We start from the raw sequence: 20,513 nt of genomic DNA on the forward strand, positions 1-20,513 counted from the left end.
ACTTTCTGCACTATGCATAGAAGCCACTACTAGTATTTTTTTATTCTTCATTTAAAAAACAAAACAAAACAAAAAATCTCTTGATAAACCACAATCTCTAGCTTAAATGAGCTTGGAAATCACAAAAGGAAATAAAAAGCTGCCATATAGCTACTAGTGTTTTTGTCTGTGTATTTTTGTAAATTAAGGTAAAAGATAAATTAAATGTTCCTAGCTTAAATTAGGTCAAATCAGAAGGAATAAAGCAGATTATATAGCAAACACTTGCTCCTGACACCTGCAGTTTCTAAAAGCATTAGGAATATTTTTATTAAATTCAGAGAAAGCATAACTGCAAACAAATACATGACTTTTTCCCCAAAGGCCACTTTGTGATAAAGTACATACATATAGTGTTCATGGTTTCTTTAAAGTGCTAGATTGTCTCTGGCTTGAGAATCATCTATTGCTTTAAAAGGTCTTTCAGCACAACTCCAGCGCTGTTGTCAGGTAACGCTGGCAAAGGTGTAAATGTGGGCAAAACATCTGAGATGGGTTTCAGAAGAAGATGCCCGGGCCCACCAGGTCCAAGTCCACCTGGGTTAATAAGAGGCACAGCTGCCGAGCGAGGAGCCAAAAACGGATTTACATCTGTTCTTCTACCAGACCTGGATTCTGCTGTATCTAAAGAATAAAATATGGATTTAGTCTCCTATCTTTCACAACGAAGTCAAAATGAAATAACTCTCTGAATATAAGTAATAGCATAAAGTTATCTGTGTAATATTGTTAAATTGATTAGCATAGATAAATAAAAATAATCAATATATCACTTATCAACTTAAAAATTCTCCCTTGATGGTAATAACACTGGCATCCAGCACATCTTTTTGGACTGTTCTTTATTCAAAATGAAAACGCAGCCAGGTGCAGTGGCTCACGCCTGTAACTCCAGCACTTTGGGAGGCCGAGGTGGGCGGATCACCTGAGGTCAGGAGTTTGAGACCAGCCTGGCCAACATGGTGAAACGCCGTCTCTACTAAGAACACAAAATAAAAAATTAGCTGGGCGTGGTGGCGGGTGCCCGTAATCCCAGCTACTTGGGAGGCTGAGGCTGGAGAATCACTTGAACCTAGGAGGCGGAGGTTGCAGTGACTGGAGATCGCACAACTGCACTCCAGCCTGGGTGACAAGAGCGAAGCTCCATCTCAAAAACAAAAAATTAAAATTAAAAAAAAAAAAATGAAAGCACAAACAGGCCTCAATTCCTAAACACAAATACTAATTTGTATGGCTAAAATCTGACTAATGTTCACTCTTGGTAATTCAAAACATTTTCTGATAAAAAACAATGCTATACATGTGTTTTAAGTTCAGAGATCTGGCCCCCAAGTAAATTTAATTCATATGCTGCTGGGTTCTGGATCCCACAAGCAGGGTCTATGAAATGCAGGAGGATGAAAGAGGATAAGGAATAAGAGGAACGAATAGGGAAAGAAAAGGCAAGAGAAGAATATTTGTATGCTTATCTAATACCTTATTAAACACATTAAAACTCTTGTTTTATACTTAAATACCAGTTATGTAACTGATGAACTTCATTTACCATAACAACAGCTTTTTAAATGGTGTCATCTATGTTGCAAGGCAAACTCTTTACTTACCCACCTGAATAATGAAAGGCTTGAGGAGTTACGTTCTCCACAAATAATTATAATAAAGAAAAACAAACCCATATTACAATGATAACAGTTGAATTAATATTTACCAGAAGAAAAAACAATATATACATACCTTACCTGATCATCTTTTAGGCAGTCAAAGGTTTGAAAACAATCTTGATTGGATTATTTTTCTATGAAGTTGGGCTAATACAATTCCTTTTTATTGGAATAGGTAAATTCCTAATGTCTTAGTGGACAGATTCTGCTTTAATGCCCAAGATCTCTGACAACTTCAATGGTAAGACAAGCAATTCTTTGAAGGTGCCCACTTCAGTAATGGGAAACTCAAATAAAAAAGACCTCCTAAAGCAAAGAAAGCACTAAGACAAATTCGTCAAATCTGCTTATCATTGAGCACTCTTAGGGTTCCCAAGCCGTACTTTCCTATGCATGACAACTTTCCAAACTCTGGGCAAGCTTCTGGTGCTACCTAGTGAGCTCTGACACACTCCCAAATTCAAGATTAAAGATTAAGCTTGCTTTCTTCATGCAAAGCCTATATCAACCCAAGCCATCACCAGCTTTTGTATCCTATCAATACAAATCAAGCTGGGCACTGGACTTGATAAAATAAAGGGGAAAGGTAGGAAAGAGGAAGAAAAGTGAGAGAAAAGAAGGGGAAAGGAGGGAGAGGGAGGGAGAATAAAGAAGGAGAAGGGAAGAAAAGGGAAAGGAAGGGTGGGAAAAGAAGGGAAAGGGAAGAGAGGGAGGGAAAGAGCCTGCCATAATGAATTTGGGAATCTGTTTCAAGATGCTACAACCTAGTGTAAAAGAAAAACTGTTTTCAGTATAGTCTACACCTCTTAGATAAAGTTATGACTTTTCACTAAATTTAGCAGGCAAAACTACTACCTAAAGGACCGATAAATTTTACTACTTTCCCTTCCTATACAAGTTCAGAAAAACAGAAATATTTGTCTAAACAACAGAAGTTTTAAAAATTTCAGAATATAAATTCTTTATTATTTTATCCAAATTTAAGCATCTGATGTGTGATATAAATGAGTGTATAATAACATATACCTTTACAGTCCAATTAGTAAACATGTTAGTCTATATTAAAATATGAAGATTTCAGAAAAGAGCTCTTCCAATAAAGAATTTGTTTATAGTCCAACAGATTATAATTCAATTTCAATTTGATAAATTTTCTTGCATGCCAGTATATATGATATGAACATAAATAAAACCCTTACAATTTAGTGGGACAGAAGAATATGTACACATTAACAACCACCAACCATCCGCTCTAGGCAGATCTTTCAACATAGAAGAGTGCTTTCTACATTCTTGGAGTCTCAAGTCAGTTTGTTAAACTGCACTTATATATATTAACATGCCAATGTTTGGTTACTGAGTGTAGCACTTAAATTTTCAAAGGAGAAAAACCCTTCTCAAACTATAAACTACACATCTAACTCAGATTAGCAAGAACCACCATTAGTGAAAAAGGAAAGCAGGTGGCCAAGAAAGATGTAAGCAGTTCCCCATCACTTCCAGAGGAATAATTCATAGCTCGTTAGGCAGACAGAAGAATTATTCTGATATACAAAGGGAAGATATTTCTTACCATTTAAATTAATCTAAGTCAATTAAATTCAGATTGCTACAAGAATATATGAAGCAAAAGCCTGATGCCTTATTGGAATTCTGGAAGTCCTGATTACACATTTTCAAAAACACTAAAAATTTAGTTAATATCACTGTGAAACATAACCATACATTAAACATTCAATTCTTAAATTATAGAAAAATTAAATCTCTAGTTTTACCTTTAAAACTTTCTGGCGCATTTGTATCTCGTTTTCTTCTTCCTGGTGAATCCAGAGGTTTCATATCATGAACAGAAAGCTTTGGTGGTGGAATGGATGGATGAGATTCTGTTTCTAGAAATTTAACAAAAAGTTCTGAAAAAGACTAAGAAAAAATATTTTGGTTATATTAGGCTAGATAATTAAGTTATATTCACTACAACTAAGGAAAGGTACCAGCTTTTCTAATTAAATATTAAAAATTAATCATGCCACTTGAATAATTTTTTTACAAATCAGCTTTATGAACAATTGAAAATACTAGCACTTTTTTTTTTTTTTTTGAGACGGAGTCTCGCTCTGTCGCCCAGGCTGGAGTGCAATGGCACTATCTCGGCTCACTGCAACCTCCGCCTCCCAGGTTCAAGCGATTCTCCCGCCTCAGCCTCCTGAGTAGCTAGGATTACAGGTGCGTGCCACCACGCCTGGCTAATTTTTGCATTTTTAGCAGAGACGGAGTTTCACCATGTTGGTTAGGCTGGTCTCGACTTCTGAACTTGTGATCCACCCACCTTGGCCTCCCAAAGTGCGGGGATTACAGGCGTGAGCCACCACACCTGGCCTAAAATACTAGCACTTTAGATAGATGATCATCATTACAAAAATTTAACAATTTAATCAATAGTCTGATGGTAACACTCACTTCTAACACCTCATGGTCAGAATTAGCCAACTGATAATACTTATTTTTCTTGCCATCAATGAATAGCACTTAATGAATCTGATCATTTTAATAACTATTAACACAAACATAAAAAATTATATGAAAGGAAAACGCACATTAGACATAATTTTCTAGTCAGGTCCAACCGATGAATATAATAGCAAAAGATCACCAATAACATTGTCAGATTAAAATAATGTAGTGTAGACCTTTCCTTTAAATTAAATTTTATGCCAGCCAAGTAGACCTTTCCTTTAAATTAAATTTTATGCCAGCCAAGTAAAATAGGGTTTTATCTTTAACCATCTCTGGATAAGTCACCTCTGTGTCCTCTTTATTAAAAAACTAAGAGAGGCTGAGCACAGTGGCTCACGCCTGTAACCCCAGCGCTTTGGGAGGCTGAGGCGGGCGGATCACGAGGTCAGGAGTTCAAGACCAGCCTGGCCAACATGGTGAAACCCAGTCTCTACTAAAAATACAAAAATTAGCTGGTCGTGGTGGCGGGCGCCCGTTATCCCAGCTACTCGGGAGACTGAGGCAGGAGAACTGCCTGAACCCAGGAGGCCGAGACTGCAGTAAGCCGAGATCGCGCCACTGCACTCCAGCCTGGGCGACAGAGCGAGACTCTGTCTCAAAAAACAAAACAAAACAAAAGCTAAGAGAAAGAAACTCCACATTCTAACTGATAATACTACTCAATTCAATTAATATTCATCTAGAGCCTACAACATATCAGGCACTGTGTTTTCATGTTTATTAACTGCCTCCTCCTTCGAGAATCTAAGTTTTATGAGGGGAGGCACCTTTTCTATCCAGTTTGCAGCTGCATCCTCAATGCTTAGAACAGTCTAGTTCACAGCAGGTACTCAGTAAGTATTCACTGGCTCAACGATTTGGAACATACATAGACGAATAAAATAAATCCTCTATCTTGCTACTATAATTTAGTAGCAAGACTGCCTATGGCAGTATGATCAAGTACAAAGGAAAAGTTAATATTCTGAAAAATAAAAGCACCATATAGAGTTAAAATAAAACCTATATGCAATAAAATTATGAAAACTGGCTTGTTATCCTTAAGCTTAATCACCTCTCTGGAAGTCAGTTTCTGCAACTTCAAAATAAAAGGGTTGTATAAAATAATTTAAAAAAGAAATCTGATTCTTTGCTAATGAATGTAATATACAGTCATTTTACTATTCACCTTAAGCAAGAATAAAATTGGTTCTTACACTATTAAGCACAGATTGCTGATTTGGTCTCAAAGGTGTATTGGGAACACTTTTTGATCCTCCTCCAAGCCACCCAGTCATCCACCTGGTAACACCGCCCTGATCGTCATGAAACAACTGAAAGATTATTTTAAAACAGACAAATATTATCAGTACAAGAAAAAAAAAACAAAACAAGGACTACTTTTACATAATTTCTGATAGTTGTAAAGCATGCTTTTCAAGTTCAAGTCCTAGTAAATGTTTCCTACTGATAGAGACTACAAATACAATAAAATGCCATCCCAAGCACCATCTCAAATGAAAGTTTGGGGATATTTCAATATTTCAGCATCCTGATATGAGTAGTTTGTAAGTTACAAAACATTTAAACTAATATCATACATATTGAACAAATCTGCCTCTTCAATGTTGTATGAAGTAATTCCATTTCCACACTGAGAAAATTACACTCAGTAAAAGTTACATACAGTAAAAGGTAGTAATTGTCTACAAAGCCACTATCTGGATTACGAATGTGTTCAGATGGCTTTCATCGTCCAGTCACCTGCTCCATCTCCTCCCTTCTGACGCCCAGGATGCTCCCCATTAACCGTAACACTTCATGACGCTGATTTTTCGGTGTGTGGAAATGACCAATGAAGAGGTTTCTCATTAGGACTCTATGAAAATAAAGGCAGAAACAGCTCAAGTGAACTCAACATTAAGTGCAACCAAACACTAAGCATAGAAATATTTAATTATATTAAACAATTAAATATTTACTTATAAAAAGTCTAAACAAAATATTTTAAAGTATCTTTAAAAAATCTTGACAAGTCTAATATTTCAAACAAAATAAAATAAAAAAGAATATTTCAAACATCCCAAAATGTATACCTTTTAAAACCTCACTTACTAGCCACCCAGTAACTGACTGAGGTGGCGCCTCCTTAGTAATTCCAAGCTCCTGACTGGGCTAATGTTCACCTGAAGCAGAAACTTAAATGGTGATGATTGTTGTATTTAATGTTATGCTTATATTTCCCAATCCAAATTTATTAAAAATTTACTAATAATATATACATTTAAAAAATATTAAATGAGCTAGTGTTGCATATATACTGAGGTTTCAGATCTAATACATTTGAGCAAGATCATGTTCATTTAAGGACAGTAAAAGAAGCAAAAAAGAATGGTAAAAATAAACTTTTTATTTTCTAAGTACTTCTTACTGAGGTGATGGTTTTAAGAAAAAGAATGAGCTGGAAAAAAATCTACATTAAAAATAAAAGAAGGTAAGTGATTCTGCTGACTCCTCATTAAAGCTGCATCCTTCCTCACTAAGAGTAAGGGGAAAAAAGGTTTTTGAAAAATTTAATCACATATAAACATCTACATTTAGAAGTTTTTTTTTAACCATAAAAGTGATTTCCACAAAATATACAAACATTAAAAGCAAAAAGCATACTTGTCTACTTTTCCTTCTGAGCTGTTTGCTAAGTTCATCAATTTCTTTTGTACATCATCCAGCATTTCTTGTCGGAGCTCATCTGTTGTAAAATATGTGAATAAAGATAGCCATTAACTGATTAAAATAGTCTGGATGACTATATAATGAAATTTATGAGATCTTTATCATAACCTCTGAATATATACATTTATTCTAATTGGGAATATTCAATAACTTCTATCTCTTCTTTGGTCCAGGGAACTAGGCTCTCATATAGAAATCCTCTAAAAGCCAGAGTGCATTAATTCCTATGGTTTACTCCCAAGAAAGTAATCAACTCTGTAATACAATACTGAAAAACCAAGAAACGTTTTCATCCTCTATGGTGCTGGGAAAACTGGCTAGCCATATGTAGAAAGCTGAAACTGGATCCCTTCCTTACACCTTATACAAAAATCAATTCAAGATGGATTAAAGACTTAAATGTTAGACCTAAAACCATAAAAACCCTAGAAGAAAACCTAGGCATTACCATTCAGGACATAGGCATGGGCAAGGACTTCATGTCTAAAACACCAAAAGCAATGGCAACAAAAGCCAAAATTGACAAATGGGATCTAATTAAACTAAAGAGCTTCTGCACAGCAAAGGAAACTACCATCAGAGTGAACAGGCAACCTACAAAATGGGAGAAAATTTTCGCAACCTACTCATCTGACAAAGGGCTAATATCCAGAATCTACAATGAACTCCAACAAATTTACAAGAAAAAAACAAACAACCCCATCAAAAAGTGGGCGAAGGACATGAACAGACACTTCTCAAAAGAAGACATTTATGCAGCCAAAAAACACATGAAAAAATGCTCACCATCACTGGCCATCAGAGAAATGCAAATCAAAACCACAATGAGATACCATCTCACACCAGTTAGAATGGCAATCATTAAAAAGTCAGGAAACAACAGGTGCTGGAGAGGATGTGGAGAAATAGGAACACTTTTACACTGTTGGTGGGACTGTAAACTAGTTCAACCTTTGTGGAAGTCAGTGTGGCGATTCCTCAGGGATCTAGAACTAGAAATTCCATTCGACCCAGCCATCCCATTACTGGGTATATACCCAAAGGACTATAAATCATGCTGCTATAAAGACACATGCACACGTATGTTTATTGCCGCATTATTCACAATAGCAAAGACTTGGAACCAACCCAAATGTCCAGCAATGATAGACTGGATTAAGAAAATGTGGCACATATACACCATGGAATACTATGCAGCCATAAAAAATGATGAGTTCACGTCCTTTGTAGGGACATGGATGAAACTGGAAATCATCATTCTCAGTAAACTATCGCAAGAACAAAAAACCAAACACCGCATATTCTCACTCATAGGTGGGAATTGAACAATGAGAACACATGGACACAGGAAGGGGAACATCACACTTTGGGGACTGTTGTGGGGTGGGGGGAGGGGGGAGGGATAGCATTGGGAGATATACCTAATGCTAGATGACGAGTTGGTGGGTGCAGCGCACCAGCATGGCACATGTATACATATGTAACTTACCTGCACATTGCGCACATGTACCATAAAACCTAAAGTATAATAATGATAATAATAATAATAATAATAAAAGAAAAAAAAAAAGAAAATAAAAAAAAAAAAAAGAAAAACAAACAAAAAAAAAAAAAAAAAAAGAAGCTAGGAATCAGATCAGTACATACATGTGAAGAAATTTTGTATGTTAACCTCTATGAGTTCTGTATTAAAAATAGTTTTAATAAAACATATTACAAAAAAAAAATAAAAAAAAAAAATAAAAGCTTAATAGCAAAGAAGAGATTTTCATCACTGCCTCCTTGCATGAAACATTTCCAGAGCCACTCTTATTAACGGGAGGAAGTGGAAAGGACTTTAATATTTTCCTTTTTCTATTTTCCTGGCCAGACTCTGTTTTTGGTGAGCTGAGTAAGAAGTGTATCTAACACAACTAAGACCATGGCTCAGGATGCAGCGGATAGGAGAAACTATTATGGGGGTAAGGAAATTGCAAAATATACTTCAGGTAATCGGCTCTAATATACAAATCAAGATACTATAGCTTATGACTGACTTAGAAGGATGCCTGGACTATTTTATTTTTAAATTATTATTTAAAAAGGAAGCAAAATCCATAAAATCTTGGTGGAATAGTTGGAATTTAAGCAGTATTAAAGGCAAAGTCTAGAATTACAACAGGAGATACCCTGTTCCTAAATTCAGCCATGCCACAGGGCAAGGATTTCTGGACTAAGGAACTCTCAGTCAAACATGGAGTTTACACCTGTTATGCCAGAAACGAATAGTTTGAGCTGAAAGAGATACTCAGTAATTTTAAGCTAGATTATAAGTTTTTGTTCTGAAAGAAATAAAGAGGAGAGCTCTATCTAGAAACATTCACATCCAAACGCTAGACTCTGCCACAAACCTTTTCCTTTGAATTATGCTGCATTTTCCTAGTAGTAGCTGGATACAAGTTCTGTTATCAGATATGACTTACAAACATGTTTTCCCCATTCTGTGAGTTGTCATCTCACTTTCTTGATGATATCTTTTGAAACACAAAGTTTTCCATTTTTATGAAGTCCAATGTACTTTTTCTTTTGTTGCTTGTGCTTTTGGTTTCATATCTAAGAAACTATACCTAACCCAACACCTATGTTTTAAGCGTTTTATAGTTTTAATTATAAAATTTAGGTCTACTATTCATTTTGAGTTAATTTTTGTGCATGGTGTGAGGTAGGGGTCCAACTTCATTCTTTTGCACATGGATATCCACTTGTTCCAGCATTATATGGTGAACAAACTATTCTTTTGGCACCCTTGTTGGAAATCAATTGACCATAAATGTATGGTATATTTCTAGACTCTAAATTCCCACTGTAAGAATTCTGCAAATGTTTTGTCATTCTTTTCTTTTTTTTTTTCCTGCCTGAAAAGCTCTTTTCCATCAGGACTGACTATTAACTCCTATTCACCTTTCATGTCTCTGTTTCCAACTCACTTTCTTAAAGAATTTCCTTTGAGCCTTACAGATTAGGCCAGGTCTGTTTGCTTTATGTTTTCATTCTGCTCTGTACAATGCTTCTGCACAATGCCCAAAATTCCGATTTATCGTACTAAATTCATACATAAAATGTCTCATTTAACTGTTTACGATGGCTTGTGGTTTTCCTAAATTGCAAAAATCTAACTTGCAAAATGTCATTCATATAATAGGCCAATTTTACCAAAATAGAGATGGTTGCCATAACCATATTATAAAAGCAAGGTTTGTATTTGGAAAATCTACTACAAACTTTTCCTTTCCTGTCTTTCCAGTAAGGAATTTAAACTTGGACGAGAGAGGGAGAGAGAGAAGGGGAGAGAGAGGGTGAAAAGGTGGGGGGTGGACAGGACTATTATTAAAGTCTGAGTCAGTAAAAGACACTTTAGATTCCTAATGTGCACATGTATACTACTAGCACATGGTGTTATCTGGGCCTTTTCTAGCACTATATTCTGAATGTAAATAGAACTCAGCAAATAAGTTAATCTCTCATCACTGTTTTGACTTAACCGTCCCACTCACAAACTAAAGTAGGAGACAGAGTAAAGATGGGCATGGTCTTCTCCTCCTTCCTCCTCCATTCCTCCCCAAGGCTACAGAAAGATAGCAGAGAAACAGAGGTCAAGCTTAGCTACCCTACCCCCAACCCCCACCTTCCCTTTCTCTGAGATTTCCCTTCTCCTACCTACTTTCCTCTAAAATTAATAATTTGTATATTGATTACATGTCTATATAATAATTTGGTTATACTGGGTTATATATAAAATATATGTGTGTGCATATATATTTGAGACAGGGTCTCGCTCTGTTGCCCAGGCTGTGGCATGATCACAGCTCACTGCAGTCTCAAACTCCTGGGGTCAAGCCATCCTCCTGCCTCAGCCTCAGGAAATAGTTGAGATTACCAGTGTGCACCACCACAACCAGCTAATTTCTAATTTTTTGTAGAGATGGGGCCTCACGATGTTGCCTGGGCTCATCTCAAACTCCTGCGTTCAAGTAATTCTCCTGCCATAGCCTTCCAAAATGTTGGGATTACAAGTGTGAGCCACTGTGCCTGTCCCTATATAAAACATATTATCAAACAATTTCACCTATAACTTTTTACTGTTTTAACATGGCCACTAAAAAATTTAAAATTACACGTGGCTCATAGTATATTCCTACTGGACAGTACTGCTTTTAGAACATAACCAGGATATAACACTACTCTATACTATCTCTTATTTTAAAAAGAGAGGCTGGGTGCAGTGGCTCACGCTTGTAATCCCAGTGCTTTGCGAGGCCAACGTAAGCATATTGCTTGAGCTCAGCAGTTTGAGACCAGCCTGGGCAACATAGCAGAACCCTGTCTCTACAAGAATTACAAAAATTAGCTGGGTGTGGCGGCATGAACCTGCAATTCCAGTTACTTAGGAGGCTGAGGCGGGAGGATCGCCTGAGCCCAGGAGGCAGATATTGAAGTGACCTCAGATTGTGCCACTGCACTCCGGCCTGGACAACAGAGCAAGACCCTGTCTCCAAAAAAAAAAAAAAAAAAAGAGAGAGAGAAAGTGAAATGACAGACATCTTCAGAGTAAAATTCACAAAGCAGAGCTGAGCCTGATAAAAATTTTAGTAAATAAAGTAGAAAATTTTAACTTTGCTCTATGAAAAACTGATCAAGAAATCAAACTGCGTAGAAGTCCAAATCAAAAATACTTTCTTGATGAAAACTTACTAAGATTGGTATGGTTTTTATTAAAGTCTCTGTATTCAGAAAGGCAGAGTCAAAACATCCTTAAGGCGAAAATGACAGGGTTAAAATTTCCTAAACTCACTATCAGAACATACAGTTTGTCCCTGAGCTAATGTGATGTGGAATGCAAAGGGCTGTTGCAAACTCAAGCAGTAGTTTGAATGTATTCTGATATTTGAGTCTAGGGGGAAAAACTCAGAATTTAAGGGACGGTGCTAGAAGGATGGTATTAACTATGAGGGGTCTGGAAAGGAAAAGAAAGTTAAACACCTACTACAAAGGTCCCTACAGATGCCTCTTTTTCTTCAGGCACCCTTATTTTCCTCCCATCAGAGATTCTGAATATTTCTCTACAAAAACTGAACTCTAATGCAAACCACAATTTGAAATCAGAACTGTATTTATATGGGCAGGGAAAATATGGTTATTAGAAATCAGTTTTAAGCCAAATAAAATATTTCTGTGAAATAATCTCACATGCCAAAATAATTTTTTGGAAGTTAAAAAAAAAAAGGTGGAGGGGGGCACTTGAAAAGTTCAGCAATAAAGCAACTGAGATTTAGTCTAGTTTGGAGAAAGAGTTACTCTACATCTGTGACATAGTAAAACTTGCCATATCAGAGTCTCTTCTCTGGAACACTTGGACATGGTGCCATGGTCTTCAACATTTGGTTTAAAATAAAAATTGAACATAAAATGTAATTGATTGCAACAAATCGGCACATCATAATTTTACATTTCATTTGTAATTAATGACAGTACACTACAATGCTGCCTTCAGAGAACATCTTAAAATGAATCATACTACATCTTAAAATGAATTATACTGCTTACAAAGTCATTTGGCTATTTCATGACTAAGCTCCTGTAGGCAAGATCCAAGTCAGATTTACTGAACAGTCACCTGACTGAGAAAAAAAAGGAACACAGAACTTGAGAGTCAGAAGTGGATATGAATCATGGTCCTATCACCAGGGCCAGCCTTTGTTGCCTATTTTGTAAAATGAACATGCTTATCTCAAAGGATTTGATAGAATCAACTGAATGATCAAATGTGACTTTTCTAAATAGTAAAGTGCTATATAAAGCATTAGTACTTATCATCCAATTTCTTAAAATAACTAAAAAGTTCATATTTCAATCTAGCCTGAATCAGTATCACATATATTACTCTGTTTAATGTTAACATTTTGTGAGGCTTTCCCCACTCCATTTTGCATGTTTGTCATCTTTGAGGCCAAGGAGTCAACAGAAGGAAGAAAAAAATGTTAGAAAGATGATTTCACAAATATATACATATATATGTCAATAAATGAATTGCATCTGGTGTCTTATCTGCATCTGGATACCTTAAAAACATATTTAAATCTGATACAATATTAAACCTAATAAGGAAATTTAACCTCTTAATTTAATTAAATATAATCAAAGCAAAAGCTAGAAATTAGATCTTTTTTATTACAGAATTTCAAGTTATACAAGATCACTTTTAACATCAAATTTTATATATATATTTATATATGTATATATATACATTTATATATGTATATATACATTTATATATATGTATATATACACATTTATATATATGTATATATACACATTTATATAAATGTATATATACATTTATATATATATATGTATATATATACTTTTTTTTTTTTTTTTTTGGAGACAGAGTCTTACTCTGTCACCCAGGCTGGAGTACAGTGGCGCCCCAGCTCACTGCAACCTCCACCTCCCAGGTTCAAGCAATTCTCCTGCCTCGGTCTCGCGAGTAGCTGGGATTACAGGCGCCTGCCACCACGCCTGGCTAATTTTTGTATTTTTAGTAGAGACAGGGTTTCTCCATGTTGGCCAGGCTGGTCTTGAACTCCTGACCTCAAGTGATCCACCCACCTCAGCCTCCCAAAGTGCTGGGATTACGGGTGTCAGCCACCGCACCCGGCCCAAATAATGTATTTTTAAAAGATATTATACTATTTGCAATTTGAGGTTAAGCTTTATAAGCATCTGTTTTGTCTTTTTTGTTGTTGTTTTTTTAGACAGAGTCTCGCTCTGTCACCCAGGCTGTAGTGCAGTGGCACACCCTCTGCTCACTGCAACCTATGCCTCCCAGGTTCAAGCGATTCTTGCGCCTCAGCCTGCTGGGTAGCTGGGATCACAGGCATGCGCCACCACACCTGGCTAATTTTTTTGTATTTTTAGTAGAAACAGGGTTTCACCATGTTGGCCAAGCTGGTCTCCAACTCCTGACTTCAAGTGATCCATCTGCCTCGGCCTCCCAAAGTGCTGGGATTACAGGCACGGGCCACCGTGCCCAGCCCTGCTTTGTCTTTTAACTCAATTATTTTCAACTGTATCCAACACAGAATTTGAAGGTCTAAAGTATATGGTAAATGTTTTGTTGTCCCATAATCATAATTGTTCATTGCTGAGTGAAAAGTATCTTTTAAAATTCTAGGCCAGGCCCAGTTGCTCACGCCTATTGTAATCCTAGCACCTTGGGAAGCCAAGGCAGAAGGATCATTTGATGCCAGGAGTTCAAGACCAGCCTGAGCAACATAGACAGACTGTCTCTACCAAAAAAAAAAAAAAAAAAAAAAAGACCCTGCCTCTTAAAAATAAAAATAAACTTCTACTTCTTAGCAATGAACTCACAGGAAAAGAATTTTATTAATACAGTATAACTTCATTAATCTGAATTCCACTAGATCAGAATCTGTGATTGGTTGAGGTCTACTGGATTATTTGTAGACCAAATTTGGATTATTCACCAGAGTTACTATGTACACTTGATTTTATATAAATATTTTTAATATAACCAAATCAAATTTATTTTTCCTCACCATTCTCTTCCCTTAACCCTTTATTATGAATTCAGATAATCTGAACTATATTTCTCCATATTGAAACAGAACTAATTTTTTTAAAAAAGAGTAAATATTATGAGTGGTTATATATTTAATTGTTATTCCTCTGGCATGTGAGACAGAATATATATTTAATTTTAAAAGTGTTACACACTTTCTTACTTTCAGGCAGGAGCCACACATTGGGTACATATGGACATAAAGATGGGAACAGCAGACACTGGAGATACCAGAAGGGGAAGAGGGAGAGGGGGAGAAGGGCTGAAAAACAAACTATGCTCACTACCTGGGTGACGAGATCATTTGTACCCCAAACCTCAGTGTCAAGCAGTAATAAACCTGTACAGGTAACCCTGTACAGATACCCTTGAATCCACAAGTTGAAATTAATTTTTTAATGGGATATTTCATGAAAAAAATGCAGATTTCCAGGGTCTCTTCAAAGATCTGAAGACATGGCAACACTGGGCCCACATTCCTGCATGGCAGCAGCTGGGCAGAGCTGAGAATCTGCTGCCTCCATAAGAAACACTCTTCAAATGATCAGTCTCTACCTAGTTTCATGTGCTCTTTTGTATTATCACCATGGCCTCAGTTTACAATTTGTGTTTGTGATCCATACTAAGAGATTCTTATTTCCACACGGCAACCCACTTCTACCTCCATCTTCTCAGCATTCCACTCCAACACATACATAGGCACACATACCCAGCACCCTTGGTCATTACTAGCCAACTGTATCTTCAGCCAGTTTCCAGATTATGCCACACAGTTTCACAGGAATTCCTCCCTCTGTCTAGAACACGTTTCCCCAACTCTCTGCCTTCTTAGCTATATCTACTCACCATTCAAGTAATTTCAACTGAGCCCTTCACTAACCTTTTCTACCCTTCCATGCTACCAACACCAAGTACAAAGGATGGCTCTTTCCTTTCTAAACCATTTGTTTCACGTATTTGATGCATGTCATCTTCCCTTCCTGCCTGACTGTAAACCTCCTGAAGGCAGGACCCTTGTCTCCTGTCTTTATATCTTTAGTCTTACTGCAGTGCTTAGCACACAGCAAATAAACAATGAATATTTGAGAAATAAGTCAAATAATGATTGATTTTCTCTGGGAAAAAAGAATATCTGCAAAGAACAGAACACTGGACAAAAAGAACAATTTATGTTCTGAATTATGTACTTATCCATACATAAAGAAATCAGGGTAAGGACACAAAAACACATTAACTCAAAACATTCTTATTGCTATATCATTTACTTTTCCCTTTAAACTTAGAGGAATTTTTTTAAAACTGCAATTTCTAAAATACAGTTCAGTTGAAAAAGGTTTAATTATTTACCTAATTGACATACACTTTTTTCTTAACTCATATTTTGGCATTGTCTAGTATACCCAGATGTTTATATCATCAAAATAATTTTTTAACCATTTATGGCAATTCAGAAAACTGCATCTGGTACTTCTTATATGTTTCCTCTAAAATCACCACTTCTGCCAAAAACATCTATAAAGAAATCCCTCAAAAGGTTTGGGTAACAAAGCGTCTGGGAATGTATTTGGCCTATGTTCAACAGGACATTATATGTTTTCTTGTATAAATCATGTCCTGGAAAACGGAATGTCTTTATTTAAAATAAAAACTTTACCATCCAGCACCGTAAAGGTAGTTCCATGAAAAACATTTTAAGCTTCTTTTATATCTGTAGTTTTAAAACATGTTTTTATGCTTCATATTACAGTAAGTTTTACTGGGACTCATTTTATACACTCTTCTAAATTTTCTTTTAAAAAATGGTCTAAGGAAATTTTCCATTCTCAACTCATAGGAGACTTTTAAAAGTAGTCATTCAACCTTCTTAAAAAAAAAATCAGTCATGCTGCCCTTTCAGATACAGGTATAAACTAGCAGACAGACCAAAAGATCTTCCTGATGTTAGAACTAAATTTGTATTGCTTATGAAAACTCACTTTTCTTTGCACACCATAAAATTCACCACCTTTCTGAATCACAGTTATCAAAATAACAATATCTTGTGCTTTTTATTTCAATTTATCCAATCATTTTTTTTTCTTTTCTTTTTTCTTTTTGAGACCAAGTTTCACTCTGTTGCCCAGGCTGGAGTGCAGTGGCGTGATCTCGATTACTGCAACCTCCACCTCCCAGGTTCAGGCAATTCTTGTGGCTCAGCCTCCCAAGAAGCTGGGACTACAGGCATGAGCCATCATGCCTGGCTAATTTTTATATTTTTAGTAGAGACGGGGTTTCACCATGTTGGCCAGGCTGGTCTCAAACTCCTGACCTCAGGTGATCCACCCACCTTGGCCTCCCAAAGTGCGGGGATTACAGGTGTGAGCCACCATGCCTGGCCAAATCACTTTCATTTAGCAGGAATTTATGTCAAGGATGATGGTAGAGAACAAGAAGGAAAGGAAAATGTCAAATTGGCCACAAATATAGCAAGATAACACATTTTAATGGTTCAGTCACAGGTGTATAATTTCTCATCAATAACAATTCCATGGAATTCTAAACTCTGATCAGCTCAGAGTAGTTAATGAAAACCACTGTCATATGCGCTTCATAGGCCACTGTATTGAGTTTGGATATGGGATGGCATGTGAAGTCTCTGGAACTGTATTGAAGAACACTTTCAGGTAAAATGCTGAAAGAATAATTTTTTAAAAGGAAGGATAGCAGTAATTCTTTTAACAACCAACACTGTCTATTAAACTATAGTACTCTTAGGATCGTAGGATTTATTTTCTTCGTTACTTTCCCAGGAAGAGGGATAGAGGGGGAGGGAGACACGGAGAAAGATTTAAACAGTTCCCTACTACTGGTTTATGTCTCTACTCAAGTTCCTTTTCTCCATGGAATGTTGCCTGACCCTTAATGGGATTCTGGAGGAACTAAATATGCCCTGTCTTATGATCACTGTTGTGCACCACTGTCTTCAATTACTAACCTACGGGGTAGCTACATGATGTGTCATTTCCTTAGCTAAACTCCTTGGAAAAGGGATACTATCTAGTACCTCATATAGCACCTAATGGGAAGCCAAGCAATTGGTTCTCATTAAATACTTAGTGCTTGATAAGCATCTATCTTCATACTTTTCACACAAGGCCCAAAAATACTCTTAATTCATAAGCACAGATGCACATACATACTCTAAGAAATGACTGAAATTATCAACAGTCTACTGTTTCAATATTGGCGTTATTTGCAACAGCTCTCTTTTTCATATGTTTGACCAGACTGAATCATCTCATCTCTGGTAGCAATAACATAATCAACCATTTGGAATAAAATACTTTTAAAAGTGAGCTTCCTAATATTGTTTAAATGCTGAAACTGTGTATTAACTAATCATTAGTCTACAGATGCTTAGAAGTAAAACAATACTTTGCCTTTACAATTCAAGTCTCCATATACTTTCTTCCAACAAAAGGCAATCTGTCTTTTTCAAAATTGTTTCTCCTGGCAAATATTTTTGCTGTCTGGCCAAGTTTTGTGTTAAAAATAAAGTACAGTATTACAACATCAATCAACATTTAAAGTACTTAATGATCTAGGAGAGAAAATATACAGTGATTCTTCTGAAACAAGTGAGCTAATCAAAGTTTTGTTTATATCGAATCAAGAGTGCAGCTTTGAGAAAACAAAATTGCATTTGTATTTAGAGATATAAAAGTGATATTAAAGCACTTAGGTAATATAAGGAAACAGATTGTTAAGAAGAGCTGTAAATGGCAAGAATGACTTACAGACATAACAGAACCAACTGTCTCTTTACACCCCTTCCTGTCTGTCCAACACTGGCCTCTTGCCTGCCCTTTCAAATACCAGTTATACAAGCATAATCAGAGCTTTCTCTGTAGCTAATACTGATTCCACAAAATGAATCCAAAGTTTGTATACATTTACAATGAATATTAGTATTTTCCACCTAAGCTTCATCATCTATAATCAAGAACATCTGAAAATATTCTACTAGTGGGGGCTTAAATGAGTGTCTGAACAAGTACTAAATGCAGGTTGAGTATCTCTTACCCAAAATGCTTGGAACCAGAAGTGTTTCAGATTTCGGATTTTTCAGACTTTGAAATAGCTACATTATAGTACTACTGGCTGAGCATCCCTAATCCAAAAATCCAAAATCCAAAATGCTCCAATAAGCATTTCATTTGAGCATCATGTCAGCATTCAAAAAGTTTTAGACTTTGGAGCATTTCAGACTTTGGATTAGGGATGCTCAACCTGTATTTCAAGAACTCTGATAATATTTATTAACTACAATAAATTATAGAATTTTAAATTTACCGTCAACTATTGGGAATTACTCAGGTAGGTGTCTAAAAAAGGATGTGGCCTTAGACATTATAGTCGCATAACATATAGCACTGAGTTGTCACAAAGCAATGAGCTGGTTCACAACATTGCTGTTTCACCTCCATTAGTCTAGCCCAACCCGAAGATTATCAATTCCCAGTGTGTCTCCTTTCAGTTGCCCATATGTCTTCCAGATAATGCTGTAGTTGCACTGGCATTCGATCTAACTAGACTGTTTTCTAAATAAATACTGCTCTTGGTAAAGGCAACCATTTCAACGTTAGGGCACAATACAGAAGATGCTACCATATTTTCAAGGGAAATTGGAGATATACAGAACAAAATACAAGTCAGACTATAAATAACCATTTTCCTGATAGGGCTACAATAACATGGTAAGACCATGAATTATGGTAATAGGTAAAAAGATCGGAGTTCAAATCTTGCCTCTTTAATCTATAAAATGGATAATACCACTTATTTTAGAGATGCTTATAAAAAGTAAATGATGAGAAGACTAAATACATAAATATTATGTCAAATGTCCATAATAGACACTCAATATATAATTGTTTCCTTGCTGCCCATTTCCAGGCCCTCTACTAGATTTAGAGATCCTAGCCTGGCCAAGTCTTACAAGGTAGAAGACTTTTGGTTGGGCAGTAACTTGCCTCAGAATCAAGTCATTTTGAGGACAATTACTTCACATCTATCTTTTTTTCTTTGTATTCCTAAAAATCTCCCCTCTCCTGTCTCCTGCTGGATTTAGGCCAGCTTACTTTGGCTTGTCCTTTGGTGTCCATGCATCAGTGGTTCCTGCCGGCTTGCCTCCCTAGTGTCTAAGTCACTGCTTCTGTTGTTGACAGCTCCTCTGCTGTACCATCTCCTTCTATTTTTGCTTATTTCTAATTTCATGTTAGGTGGTATGTATTTCTTAACTACATGCCTTGTTACTATTGTGCCTAACCTAGACATCTAAAGTTGATGCATTTCTAGGCTCCGTTATCACCTTTCCAATAACCTTGAATCATTACCTACTAAATGCAGCCCTAGAATAGTTTTGACTTCCTGGTTGCCTCTAAATCAGAGATGAAATGAGGATATGCCATCTTTGTCAGCTGTTGGATTCAACAAAGCCCTGTAAGCCACCTGATCACTGAACCAATTAATAATCCTAAGCATAGGACATACCTTAGGGAATGGACAGGGCATATGAGACACCTTATAAACATCAAAAAATACAAGATGCACCTGTGGTAAAACACCATCTACAATAATAAAAATCTAGCTATACCCAGACATTCATTCTACAGAAAGTTACTCTTTTGAGAATTCTGCCTTCTCTAACAGATCAGATGGCTTTAGGCAAGATGCACGTGAACTGATAAGGGAGAAATCATATCCATAAAAAGTCAAATCAGTCCAATCAACCCCTCTGATGGTCAACAGGGTGACAGCCAATGCAATGGCACTGCCTCAACATCCAGGAAAACTAACTGGACAGCCAGGGCCAACTTAATGACTCTGGTTTCACTAGGACCATACTTAAATTGAAGCAAATCAGTCAGGGAAGATACAAATGGAAGTCACACATCAATGAAGTTGGTCTCACTCAACTATGCCAA

General features: G+C 36.4%; 1 protein-coding gene across 5 annotated transcripts in view; it reads right to left on the minus strand.

Annotated features, from left to right (window-relative positions):
• Positions 1-283: 283 nt before the first annotated feature.
• The window catches only part of TRIP11 (thyroid hormone receptor interactor 11), a 71,697-nt gene continuing 51,467 nt past the window's right edge, over positions 284-20,513 (minus strand). For all 5 annotated transcript variants that reach the window (XM_024231352.3, XM_024231353.3, XM_063715705.1 and 2 more), the window contains 5 exons: positions 6,861-6,942; positions 5,958-6,072; positions 5,411-5,527; positions 3,476-3,620; positions 284-663 (listed from right to left, as the gene is read on the minus strand). In XM_024231352.3, the coding sequence (XP_024087120.3) occupies positions 443-663; positions 3,476-3,620; positions 5,411-5,527; positions 5,958-6,072; positions 6,861-6,942 (680 nt within the window). In that variant the 3' untranslated portion in view covers positions 284-442. The remainder of the gene's footprint in view (positions 664-3,475; positions 3,621-5,410; positions 5,528-5,957; positions 6,073-6,860; positions 6,943-20,513) is intronic.

Source organism: Pongo abelii, chromosome 15 (assembly GCF_028885655.2).
Source record: "Pongo abelii isolate AG06213 chromosome 15, NHGRI_mPonAbe1-v2.0_pri, whole genome shotgun sequence".
NCBI lineage: Eukaryota > Metazoa > Chordata > Mammalia > Primates > Hominidae > Pongo > Pongo abelii.